The sequence below is a fragment of the Pipistrellus hanaki genome (assembly GCF_964339955.1).
Source record: "Pipistrellus hanaki genome assembly, chromosome: X".
NCBI classification, from domain to species: domain Eukaryota; kingdom Metazoa; phylum Chordata; class Mammalia; order Chiroptera; family Vespertilionidae; genus Pipistrellus; species Pipistrellus hanaki.
In genome coordinates, this window is record NC_140524.1 from 66,010,719 (window position 1) to 66,024,590 (window position 13,872).

General features: G+C 35.6%; 1 protein-coding gene across 2 annotated transcripts in view; it reads left to right on the forward strand.

The window, feature by feature from the left end:
* The window catches only part of RLIM (ring finger protein, LIM domain interacting), a 28,971-nt gene extending 19,872 nt beyond the window's left edge, over positions 1–9,099 (forward strand). For both annotated transcript variants that reach the window (XM_084869614.1, XM_084869613.1), the window contains 2 exons: positions 1,016–1,099; positions 2,349–9,099. In XM_084869614.1, coding sequence (XP_084725740.1) covers positions 1,016–1,099; positions 2,349–3,922 — 1,658 coding nt within the window. In that variant the 3' untranslated portion in view covers positions 3,923–9,099. The remainder of the gene's footprint in view (positions 1–1,015; positions 1,100–2,348) is intronic.
* The last annotated feature ends 4,773 nt before the right edge of the window (positions 9,100–13,872 follow it).

Here is a 13,872-nt window from a genome sequence, read left to right on the forward strand (position 1 = left end):
GGGGATGTGCCCGCAACCAACCAAGGTATATGCCCTTGACCGGAATTGAACCCGGGACCCTTCAGTCCACAGGCCGACGCTCTATCCATTGAGCCAAACCGGTTTTGGCCAATAAAATAATATTTTTTTAAAATGTGCTTTAAAAAAAAAGATAACAGTGGAGCTGAACAATTTTTTAAATTACTTTTATTGATTTCAGAGAGGAAGGGAGAGAGAGAAACATCAAAAATGAGAGAATCATTGATTAGCACACCCCACACTAGGGATCAAGCCCACAACCTGAGCCCACAACCAGGGCATGTGCCCTGACTGGTTCATAGATTGATGATCAACCACTAAGCCATGCTGGCTGGGCTGAACCATATTTTTGTTGGCTTATTTAACTTCTAGGCATGAGTCTAATTATGGAAGAGCTAATAGGAATTTTAGTTTCTAGGACAGACTTACTCTGTTTTGTTATTACTGATTCCCTGAATATGTCCCAATCATAATCCTCCAGAGCTAGCTTTTGGTAAAATTACCAAGTATTCAGAACTTTGTGCTTAGCTATTAGGTCCTATTTAATCATAGTTAAAATCCATTATTTCCCATAATTCTTATCTCTATTTAATTTTACTAATTTTTTAGTAGAATTGCTTAAATTTTAAAAGGTCAGGTGTTAGTGAAAGGAAGTACATTTTGTATCATCAGTACCAGGTTTCATTCAGAATATCTAAACTGGGCTTCTGGTCCTGCCATTTATTAGCATGTCAGTCTCTCACTCAGTCTCAGTTTTCTTGTTTTAAAATACAGATAGTAATATCTAGCTTCCAGACTTGCAATTGTAATGAATGAGGTAATACAGACAAAAACATTCAGTAAACTATAAGAAATTTGTACAAATATAAATTGTAATGTCATGCTCCCAAAGAAATGAATTTTACCCAGATTTCCTAATCCTTGGTTTTCATCTCAAATGGGTAAGAGTCATTAGTTTTTATTTGTAATTTGGCAAACATTTTAAAACTATTTTCAGGTGAAAGTACTGAGGAAGAGTTGCTGAGAAGATTACAACAAATTAAAGAGGGCCCACCACCACAAAACTCAGATGAAAATAGAGGTATTTTAAGGGTTTGTAAGGGTTGGGTAGAGGATGGAATGGATAAAAAAACTTCATAACAGTAAATGTCAGCTAAAGATTATCCAGAAATGGCATAAATTAATTTGGTGCTAAGTTAACTGCTCATAAAAAGAGAAATGGCATTGTCTTGGTATTTGGTAAGAATGTGAATGTAAGGTGTCTTTCTGCTTCATCTTTGGGTTGTTTATATTAATTGGGGCATTGTGAGAAATGGCATATTTAAATGTAGTATTTTCTTGATTTTCCATATCCATTGAAATTTCTTTCTATCTACTGAATTCTTTCTTTCTTTTTTTTTTTTGTAAACATATGAGTTCCTCACCAGCAGAAAGAAGTGCTTTATTCTCTAACCTGGTGGTTCTCAATAGGGTTTAATTTTGCCCCTTATGGGACATTGGCCATGGCTGGAGACATTTTTTGTCTGTCAATACAGGGAGTTTGTTATCAGCATCTAGTGGGTAGAAGCTTGGGATATGGATAAACATTCTAACATCCTGATGTTTTTTTTTCTCAATGTGAAGTAGAGAATTTCGCTATCTAACCAAAGAGGCTGTGATAACAGTCTGGTCTTGAATGTGCCATTATATGTATTGTGCTAGGTTCAGACTATTCATTTGGTCTGATGTCCAATTTCATGTTAATTAGAAATCTTGGTAACATGAAGAAATATTAATACATTTTCAAATCTATAAACCTTGTTTATTTTGTATTTTTATAATAGCTACAGCAGTTTTGTATTTTAAAATGTCTTATCAAAGTCACTTAAATCAAGAGCCTAGAAGAAATGTTACAGGCTAATGAAAATTTGACAGCAATGTAATTTGAACTATATTCTAGCTCTATACCTTAACTAGTATTTACCTTGTTTGATTGCAAGAGTGTCTTGATAGTGAACTTAAAGTATTGTCTTCTGACAGTCCACAGTGGTATGCTAGGCTCTGTATATAATAGACTATCTCCAGATCCCCTTTAAGAAAATTCTCTAAATTTTGTTTGGATTAGCTTGCTCTTTCAAAATGAAATTGAAATGTCCCTGCCTTTACTTGCAAGCTGTACTATGTAGTACAGCTTACAAAAATCTATAAATTTGAAATCTGTTCAGAAGCTGTTCCTTTTTTTTCTAATACAAAGTTTTTAAGTTTTTTCTAATAACAATAGTTTTAGAGCACTATTACATGATTATCCTAATTTTAGTAGTTCCTTTTCTCCTCTTCTTTTTTAAAAACAGGTGGAGAATCTTCAGATGATGTGTCTAATGGTGACTCTATAATAGACTGGCTTAACTCTGTCAGACAAACTGGAAATACAACAAGAAGTGGTCAGAGAGGAAACCAATCTTGGCGAGCAGTGAGTCGGACTAATCCAAGCAGTGGTGATTTCAGATTCAGCTTAGAGATCAATGTAAACCGTAATAATGGGAGTCAAAACCTAGAGAATGAAAATGAGCCATCTGCAAGACGTTCTAATGGAGAAAACATGGATAACAGCCAAAGGCAAGTCGGAAATCCACGATCTGAATCAACATCCGCAGGGCCATCTAGATCAGAACGCAATTCAACTGAAGCATTAATAGAAGTCCCATCTACTAGAGGTCAAAGAAGAGCAAGAAGCAGAAGCCCCGACCATCGGAGAACACGAGCAAGAGCTGAAAGAAGCAGGTCACCTCTGCATCCAATGAGTGAAATTCCACGAAGGTCTCATCATAGTATCTCATCTCAGACTTTTGAGCATCCTTTGGTAAATGAGACTGAAGGAAGTTCTAGAACCCGGCACCATGTGACACTAAGACAGCAAATAAGTGGACCTGACTTGCTAAGTAGAGGTCTTTTTGCAACTTCTGGAATAAGAAATGCCTCACAGGGAGCAGGATCTTCAGACACAATTGGCAATGGTGAATCTATAGGATCAGGACAGAGACCTCCAACCATAGTCCTTGATCTTCAAGTAAGAAGAGTCCGTCCTGGAGAATATCGGCAGAGAGATAGCATAGCTAGCAGAACTCGGTCAAGGTCTCAGACGCCAAACAACACAGTCACTTATGAAAGTGAACGAGGAGGTTTTAGGCGTACATTTTCACGTTCTGAGCGGGCAGGTGTGAGAACCTATGTCAGTACCATCAGAATTCCAATTCGTAGAATCTTAAATACTGGTTTAAGTGAGACTACATCTGTAGCAATTCAAACCATGTTAAGGCAAATAATGACAGGTTTTGGTGAATTAAGCTACTTCATGTACAGTGATAGTGATTCAGAGTCTAGTGGCTCAATCTCAAGTCAAAATATGGAAAGGGCAGAGTCACGGAATGGAAGAGGGGGTTCTGGTGGTGGTAGCAGTTCTGGTTCCAGTTCCAGTACGAGTTCCAGTCCTAGTTCTAGTTCCAATGGTGAAAGTTCAGAGGTTAGCTCAGAAGTGTTTGAAAGTAGTAGTGAAGGAAGCTCATCATCAGGTGGCAGGCGAGAGGTTCGACACAGGGCCCCAGTAACATTTGATGAAAGTGGCTCTTTGCCCTTCCTTAGCCTGGCTCAATTTTTCCTCTTAAATGAGGATGATGATGACCAACCTAGAGGACTCACCAAAGAACAGATTGACAATTTGGCAATGAGAAGTTTTGGTGAAAATGATGCATTAAAAACCTGTAGTGTTTGCATTACAGAATATACAGAAGGCAACAAACTTCGTAAACTACCTTGTTCCCATGAGTATCATGTCCACTGCATCGATCGCTGGTTATCTGAAAATTCTACTTGTCCTATTTGTCGCAGGGCAGTCTTAGCTTCTGGTAACAGAGAAAGCGTTGTGTAATTAAGGTCTGAGCTCTCAGATATGTATCTGGTATAGTGATGGGCAAACAGGAATCACTTGCTTTATGTCCACTTTTTGAGTGGTGCTTGTAAAGTTGCAACCTGAATTGAGTCATTGCTTTCTGAATGAATAATTGTCCTGTCTCCAATTTCTGTTCCAGAATAAAAGGAAATATTTAAAAAGCAATGTTTTAGGACATAAAATCTAATTTCAGTATCAGTAATTGATACACTAATGATTTATTATATATGTTTATTAGTTTCTCCTTTGTTATCTTAAAAGATCTGTCTTAGCAGTGGCTGTTTCATGTTGATTTTTAAAGTTTCCCATGCCATAGGAGAGAGAGGCTAAGGAAATTATCTGTTTAGACTAAGTTACAGTACATGTTTTATAAGTGATTGCTTAAAGCTTCACCATTCCCACTTATTAGTTGGCACTAATTTGGCTACATGCTGACTATTATTTGTTCACTTTTTAGGCAAGGTGATATTGGACATGTCAATGTAAATAACACCTAAGGTTAGATCTTCTAAGTGTATAACTGTCTCCTAAGCCCATCACTGTGGCACACTGTAGAAGTGAGCTTATAGTTTAATTAAGATGTTTATCTTGTGGAAATATTAAAAAAGCCTATGCTTATGTAAGTGAAAAAAAAATCACATTCATTTGTTTAAAAATGTAAAGCTATTTTGTAGAGGCTCAGTACTTTTCCAATGCACTGTTGTAATAATGCATTACAAATTGTAAAGTACCATGCATAGAAATGAAAACAAATGCTTTTTATGAGCCAATATAGTTAAAAAAAAAAATCACACCAAAAAAATACAAGGCTCCTTTTATAAGTGTGTACATGTCAAGAGCAGAACATATCTATACTATTTAATGTATGTGAGCTACTGTGACATTGCAAAGTAAAGGTCAGAGTGCAGAATTGAACTACATTGAAGGCCAATGGAAATTGTGTGTTTTAACTTGTATTTAGGCAGAAAATGAAAGACTGGGGAGACTACTACTCTGGAAGAATTTAAACTTTTTCATGAAGACAATATAATCATACTGGTTTCATATGGTGAGATCTTTGGCACAGTATTCTACTTGAGCAGATGAAGTAGATGAACAAATATTGGGGCAGAGCTTTGCTTTAAAAAAAAAAAAAATAAGCCACTATGACCTAGTACAATTTACATTGTTGTTTTTACAAGTCTCCTCAAAAAACAAAGAAGGTAGAAGAAGGAGATTGTAAACCACTTTTAGCATAAATATTGGTACTGATGTGTATACAAATAAGAAGACTCGGTTTGCATTGTTTTCAAGATTTGTCATTTAAGGTACCTTGTGCACACTTGTTAGTATTTCATTGCTGTTTAACACAACCTAATATTTCACATTTAAAGACCAGTTGAGTAGTTAAGAGATTTTCTTTTTGAAAATGAGTCATGTTGGGTTATTTGGAATTCAAATTTGTTGTGCTGCCCATATTTGAAGATGAGGCCACTGACTTATGATCCATGGGACATGCACTTTATGTTGTTTCCTTAGTAGTAACATTAGGTTTGTGAAAAGAACCTCAGCACTCTTGCCAAATTTTACTTTTGAGGCTGGTTGGGGTTTGGATTAGTCTGATTATGGAAGACTTTGTTTGTTTATTTGGAAAAAGCTAATGGGTCCTATGAGGAATTGAACACATCCTTGGCCTTTAACAAAGTGAGCTTACTACCCAGGTATAATCAGATACTCAAAAAACAAAACAAGTCTGCTTTTAGGAACCTATCTAGTTACTTTAACTGCTGTCAATTTAGCTGTGAAGATGATTTCAAAGCTCATATTTTCATGTTTTCCTCTTGCTTTCAATCCTACTTATCAACGAAATTAACTTGTAAATGTGGTAGTTGTTTGCTAAGGATATGTACTGCTCTTGCAAGGAAATAATGTTCAAACAAAGCTTCACTTATTTTTTTTAATATAAGCAGAAATTACTGTTTATGGCGCTTATATAATACATTTTATCTTTTAAAAAAATTGTCCATGTAAAAGTCATAATTCCTTTATATTTGTGAGCCTCCTTGTCTCATTTTCTAAGGGTATGTAATCTGGTTTTCAAATCTGCGGGGTAGTCTGATTGGCTAAAAACAAACTCATTTTTCTCTTGGTATAAAATGTCCCATTATTATGGGGGGTGTTAATTTTATATATTTTAAAAACAACAGCTCATTCTAAGCATAAAAGTTACTAAAAACAGGTATTTCCCACTATGCATTACTCTATTACTCATTTGTCAAGTATTAAAGAACTCATGCTGAATTCTGGTTATGAAAGTAGATATTGAACCTACTCATAAATACTGGAAATAGAATTTTAAGCTTATAGCCCTCAGTAGAATGCACATATTGGGCATGTGCATGTGGACATCTTTTTCAATAGCATTCATTGGTTTCCATTAGACTATAGAATTTAGTGGAATTTGCTTTTTTTTTTTTTTGCAAGGCCGATGATTAATATGTACTTACTGGTGGACATTGAAGACAAGGTCATTTGTAGGTGTCAGATGTACTGTGGAGAAGAAAGATCTGTTTTCCTACCAGCATCCAAATACCTATTCCCTTAAGGGAGCATGTTCTTGCAAAAGACTTTACATTTTATTTTGTATTTTTGCACTTTTTCTTTATTAAAGAAAGATTCTGTCCTGGAACTTTATGCAGTAATAGGAACAAGATAAAACAATGTTGGGAGTTTACATTGTTCAAAGTATAGAAGAAAATACTAAAATCTGAATTTCTTTGAATATTTCATATATTTTTAAAAAGACACTTATTAGTCTGAAGCATTTGAGGTGTTATATTGTTTAACTTCAAGCAGTTAATAAAGCTGCACTTTATTATTACTATAAACAAGACTGAACAAGTTAGGCTTAAAGTTTGCAGACTTTGTAGCAATACTAGATGAACCATGTTAATTTTGAGTATTTGCTCTAAAAAACACATCACTCATACCTCAGTTGTGTTAGTGCTTAATTGAGGTGGGGATTGAGAAACATGCTCACATTAGTGTAGGGAATAACAGCAGTTAACAAGAAAAATGTTTAGCACCATTTTATATATATGAAATATCTAAAAATATAATTATTGGAATTTATCCAAACTTTAAGATTAGGAAACTGATTATAAGTGTTACCTCAAATAATTTCCCCCCTGGGAAAAATATGTCCTCTCCATACCAAGTATTCAGTGTCTCAAATTATTTATGAAGGATTATCACTTAATATACTTTGTATTGAACCACCTGCTTCCCAAATGTCCATGACAGCCATGACTTCAGTCAGTTCCCACAATACCCATGTGATAAGGAGGTGAATGTTGCAAAATGCCTCCTAAAGGGCCAATTTTACAGCTTGCTAGAATACAACGGTACCTCATAGTTGTTGATACTTTTAAAGATAATGTTTTTACCCACCTCCCCTTCTCTTTTGTTCTTTTATAAGTAATCTACCTTATTTGAATTTTTAAGTTTTACCTTACTAGCTTCCCTGTCAAATGTATTACCAACGTTAAGTACTTAGAAACCATGTTTGCAGGGCACTTTTATTCATGGCTTATAAGACTATGCTGATTGCTACTTTCAAAGTATTCTGTACTTTAGTAATGCAAGAGATTGAAAAGGCACATGTTCAAGGGCCGGGCGTTTTCTTCCTTAGAATTCTTCAGGATCTTTTATATTCAATAATAGTGTAATTCGTTGAGTTAACTTAGTAAATTGTATGCTTTTGAAAACATTTGAAAATGTAAATCAATATAACATGCATTATTAGTAAAATTAAAGTTCAAGGTCCAAAGAATTATTATTTAACTTATTTTTAAATCAGATTTTAATAAAAAACTAAGAAAAAGCTATGAAAACAGCTGTAAAACTTTTAGCATCTTGAAATTGATTTCTTAACTAGACATTTCTAAAATAAAGCCTAATACCCCCAATAAGTGATTATCTCAATTGATTTAAGTAAATCCATTTTATATCTAAAACAGCATACAATAGAGCTATTATTGAAGTGTTAGAACTTACAAGGGATAATAAAGGTATCAGTTTTATGATTATTTTCATTTCTATATAGGTATTTTAATTCAAATTTGAAAGAAATAGGCATACCCTCTAATACTCAAATAAAAAGGTGTTTGTTTTTTATTAGTATTTCTTTGCTAAAGATCCACAAGCTGCTTTATGGTCACTTGGATTGAGTGAGATCTTAAATACATGTAGTGAGAGCAAACCCATAATACCACTGTGCCTAATTATTTCAGGGTTCCTCTATCAGTTCCTCATCTTGCAGATATATTCCAATACCAACATATGATTGAACCAGCTGCCCAGCCTTAACTCCATTAAGTGCCCCTATGCTAACATTCTTGTAATTGATTTGTATGTGTTTTAACTGTTCAGTGATTGAATTTTACCTCTTGATAGGTTCATTTGTCTTTGGTGCTGCTTTTACATATGTAGGGCTATGTGATCAGGTATCAAGTTCAGTAGGTACACAATTGGCCTGGATACGTACCTGCCTGTTTTGTCTTCTCCCAGGAAGAGCTTCTTTGATATAGATGTTTACTTGGGTTCATATAAAGAACTGGGCAACAATTTTGGAAAGCTTTCTGAAGTCTAAGAACCTTAAGGGACTTGCAGGGGGGAATAGTAACAACGCCAGCCTTTACATCTTTGAACACGAAGCACATAAATATACGTTCTGTAAAGACTAAAGTGATTGTTACACCAGGGCTTCCTGACCTCTGGGAGAGACTTGCAAAAAAAGCAGAAAGGAGCACAAAATGAAGTTACTTTGGTTAGTTTGCTTTATCTGGTTTCTCATTTTCTTTAGATTTAAACTGAACACAACACCCTTCTTCAATATCTAGCCAGCTGATGGATGCCTGGTTAGGAAGCCCTGTATTAAATAAATTTGAGAATGTACCCAGTTTCCTTTTTTTTTTTCTATTTTTTTCTTTTTTTGTACAGTGCTTTACACCTGCTAAAAATTAACTTGTTTACTGCAAAACAAGACTTTGAAAGGTCAGTCATATTAAAGCTGGTTTGATTATTAATAGTTATCTTTTAGGAAGAAGCTTTTTCCCTATGTAAGATGTCATACTGCAGATTTAAAATATAGACTATCAATAAAACGCATGAAGTGATCATTTGTGCTTGATCATCTCTCCTTGGCTTTTTTCTTAAAAAGGGGAATTTGATAAAGGTTCTGTTTCAAACTGATGTCAAATGCACTTGGTTTTTAGAATCAAGTGGAATTACAGCACTATCTTGATTTTTATTCCCTTCACTGCTGAGTGTGGGCAGGTACTGGTTTATGGGATATAACTTCCATTTTACGTTGTGTAGTTTAATGGCTTAATCTTGTAGTGGTAAAATAAAAGATTAAGGTATATTCCAATAAAAGAATCCTGGAAAGATTTATGTAAATTACATTTTAATAGGTACATCTTTGCTGTTTCTATTTTTACCATTCCCCTGACCACTCCTTTTCTTGACCTCTAAATACAAAGACTTGTCTAGGTGTTCATGTATGTTCATGCAGCTTTTATCTACCATTGCCACTTCCAACCCCTTAAACACGTTGCGTAAGCCACTAAGATGTCCTTGTTGTTATCACATTTTTATACCTGAGTGGCCCTTCCCCTTGGTATTGTTATTCATAGAGCTGATGGTAAATTTTATTATAATTTTATTTCCTCTGGTTCCTACAGAGCCCTGTCATTGGCATAGGAACTCCATTCCTTGTGATAATTTGGGTGTAGTCAACTCTTAGTCTTAGGACCTTCACAGGGTTTTACTGTTAGTGCCGTCTGTGATTCTTTTCTTTGAAACTCTGCCACTGAAATGTTTACATTCAAGACAATGCACAGGCATCTTGTTGACAAATATTCAGTGATAAAGAGTCATAATGGAAGGCAGAAGATACGGTAAATCAGCAGAGTATAAACTATATTATTAATGGTCTTTTGAAAAAAATAGGAAATGAAAGCTAGGGTCCAGTTTCTTTGAGGTCTTTAAATTCAGGTAAAATCTAAGGCCTTGCAAATAGATTACTAACAGCTAAGTTCTAATTGCTATTAGGTAATTGTATTCAGCACTATATAAATTACTTAATCTTTGCAGTTATTCTGAGGTGTATTATTACCACCCTGTTTTATAGATGTTGCAGCTGAGTAAGATACAGGCATTTGGTAATTTGCCCAAGAGATCACTCCAGTAAGTGGCAGAGTTTTTCTAGGCAGATCTCTCATTCCACAGTTTAGTTTCATTGTGCTCTTAATCCTACTGTATGGCCCCTAATTTTTAAAAAATTATTATCTTGAGTCCTAGATTTGATTACTTATGAGGTATTTTAGGATAAACATTGGTTTTGGCTAGTTTGCCAAGGAAGATTTAAAGGGCAAATCTGAGGAGAATTAAAGGTTTTATATTGTGAGTTTCAGTAAATCACTTCAGGCATTACCAAATACACCTTAGCACTATATCAAGGCCTTTCATTTCTGAAGTTTGGAATGAGGTTGGAATAAGTTTGGGGAATCTTTAATGTCAATGGTCACTTCAGCCCCTTACTATATGTGCTCTTGGCCCCAGTTATGACTTCATTTGAAAATATGACTAGGAAAAAATTGCAGCTTTTTAAAAGTATGCTAGCCAGTTTATTGGCATTCAAATTGCCCTTTAAAGTTGTATTGGGCAGACAGGCATTCCAAGAATGTTATTGCTCAGAAAATATTTGGAGCTTCTTTAAAATTGCTTTCAGAAACTATGAGTAACAGAGATACAGCCCTCTTCAGTATGTTCACATTATTTGCCACCCTTGAGATGAATCCTGGCTGTTTCCAAGAATTATCTTCCCTCCCCCCCCCCCCCCAGTGTATTAGATATTTGCCACCCTTATTCACTTTAAAGGCAGTCACAAAAGAAGCATGCCAAATAATAGATGCAGCAGTAGAGTAACTAAATGGCTATGGTGGAGAGTATTTTGAGAAAATCATACCTCATTCAACATTCGGAAGCACAGGGAGAAAGATTAACTCTGGAGCAGGCATCAGTGGGAGATGTATAAATAATTGATAAAGTATTACATAAACCTTAAAAGATACACATACTATAGTTATCCATCCCCATTCATATAATATTTGAAAGAGCAGTGAGGAGTAATGGAAGAAGGGCTCCTGTGAATTTAGAGTTTGCTTCCTCAGTTAATAGGAGATAAATGTGGGCTGGGCTCCCATTTCATTCTAAGCATTGTGCTGCTGTGAGGTTTCGCTGCCTGTTTTATTTGGCAGGATGGGGACTTTAAGCCTCCAAAATATTGTGTTTCTCAGTGGATAGTGTTGATGACTGCGATATACCTACTTGTTAAAATGATTCACACTTGGTTCCCTATCTGCACCAAATGTTATAGAATAGCACTGTCCAATGGGAATATAATCAAAGTTACATAAATATAAAATTTCTAGCAGACACACAAAAGATAAAAATATACAGGTGAAATTAATTCTATTTAACCAATAAGGTAAAAATATTTTAACATGTAATCTATATAAGGATTATTAATGAGATATTTACATCATTCTTTTCATATTGAGTCTTCAAAATCTGGTATTTTACACTTAATAAGTACATCTCATTTTGGACAACACACATTCCAAATGCTCAATAGCAACAAGCGACTAGCAGCTACAATATTGGGCATAGCAGTTCTAAAACAGGATGGGAGAGAGTGATTAAAGTGGAAAATGCCAATGGCAAGGTGTTAAAAGTTCATCTGTAGGTTAGCACACTTTATCTGCTCACCTACATTATTACTCTAGAACTACAATAAATAGGCATCATTCCTTTGTATATCAAAGCTGTGGCTTAGAGTGTCAACCCAAGCTTCCAATGCTACCACCTTTCTCTCCACCCTTTGAGGTTAAAAAAATATACTCCCTATCAAAGCTTGAACTCTATTAATAATTAGCAAATGACCTTGGTTGAGGGCCCCATTATTAAAAGCTATGGAAGTTCATCACAACTGAAGCATTATGTAGCAGCTAATAGTGATTGTTTATTTAGTGCAGGAACAAGCACCCAATGTGTGGACACTCTTAGTTCAGTTATGTTAAAAATGTACACATAAATCATTTTCACATTTGAATATTCCTGGCATTTGTTAGAAATGGCTAAACTGGATTTATAATGTTTCTACATTGGAGTTAGATAGTGATAATGTGTGTTTAAATGAATTTCTTGGGGTAGAAGGGGAATGTTGACAACGAGAATATAGACTCCTAGGTCAGACTTTACCCCAGTGAAAGCAAGTATTTCCCAATACTAAGTCTCTGATGCCATTGTTGAAAGTTTGGCAACATGAAGTAAAATATTAACTCCTGTGAAGAAAGAGCTTTTGGATTTGAGGTTTTGGAAAATGCTGATTCATTTGGCTTGACTTCTCTTTTTTGTGTGAATATAACATTTCCTATGGCCTTTTCATTTAAGAATAAAAAAAAACATTTAGTAGATGATGAATGTTGGTTTTTAGCATGGGTGATTCAAATCTATCTCTGGCATGTGAATCTGCTTTACTTGAAAGCGGCCAGAGCATCATATCACCCAGCTTTTTTTCTTTTTTTTCTTTCAGAATTAAAGGTGAAAATTCAGGAAGAGTCATTCTGTTTTGGTGCTGCCCTTTCCTAGGAGAAGGAAAAAGAATGAACAGTATCTGAGGCTATATTAGCACAAAGATACAGGATTGTTCTTAGAAGCAGAGACCAACTTGGCAATTAAACCAAAATTCTGGCCCAATTGCTCTAAAGAAAAAGAAACTTCAGCCTAATAATGATGCCTTCTCCATATCTGAATAATCCCTTTTCTCCACATTTGGGGATCATCTACATTTTCAAACAAAAAAATATTCAACCTAATCTGCTAAATAGAAATATGTTTTGAGCTTCATTTTAATATAGGTATCTAGCAGTTCTTCTAGACATGGGCACTAACAGGGTTCTTTGTGTTATTTTGTTTTAAAAGTCTGAAGTCAAAATCAACTGGAAAAAAAGCTGAGAAGCCCTTGTTCTTTAAGGTTTCCCTTCAGTTCACATTACTGGTATATTTGATTTTGAACATCTTGTAAGTTAAACAGTTTAGCATATATTAACTAGAACTAGCCTATTCCTTATTTCCTGTTTAAAATCCTATATAATAAAGCCCTAATATGCAAATTGAACAGCTGAATGACCAATTACTATGATGCGCACTGGCCACTAGGGGCCGATGCTGAACGCAGGAGCTGTGCCCTGGTGGTCAGTGCACTCCCACACGGGAAATGCCACTCAGCCAGAAGCCAGGCTCATGGCTGGTGAGCACAGTGGTGGTGGCGGGAGCCTCTCCTGCCTCTGCTCAGGTGGGCCCTGAGGGGTCCTGGACTGCAAGAAGGCACAGGCCCGGACCCAACCCCCCACTCCCAGTACACAGAATTTTGTACACTGGGCCTCTAGAGCTATTTATAAATTTGAGCTTAGAAACTCAGGTGTGTAGATTCTTATTGAAATTTGTGTGGATTACTGAAGTATCTACTTATGATTATTCCAGAGAGGTACTGTGGGCCCCACTAAACCAGCACTGTATACACACTCTGATTCCACCAAAAGGTTGTGAACTGCCAGCATGATCCTGAAAGGAAAGAGGTGGAGAAATGAGTGTAGATTGAGATTAATAGATGTGTTGAATCCACTGGGATGGGCCATTTCATATTTATCCTCTTATTTGAGACTCGAGTAATTGGGGGGCAATTGAATATTTGCATTTTGTAACCAAAATAGAATCAGAGGTTAAGGGACATGCTCCAGATTCCACTGATAGTATTGATTACCCTCCCCACCCCCCCACCCCCCCAAAAAATTAGAATCTATATTCCAAGTAGCATTCCAACT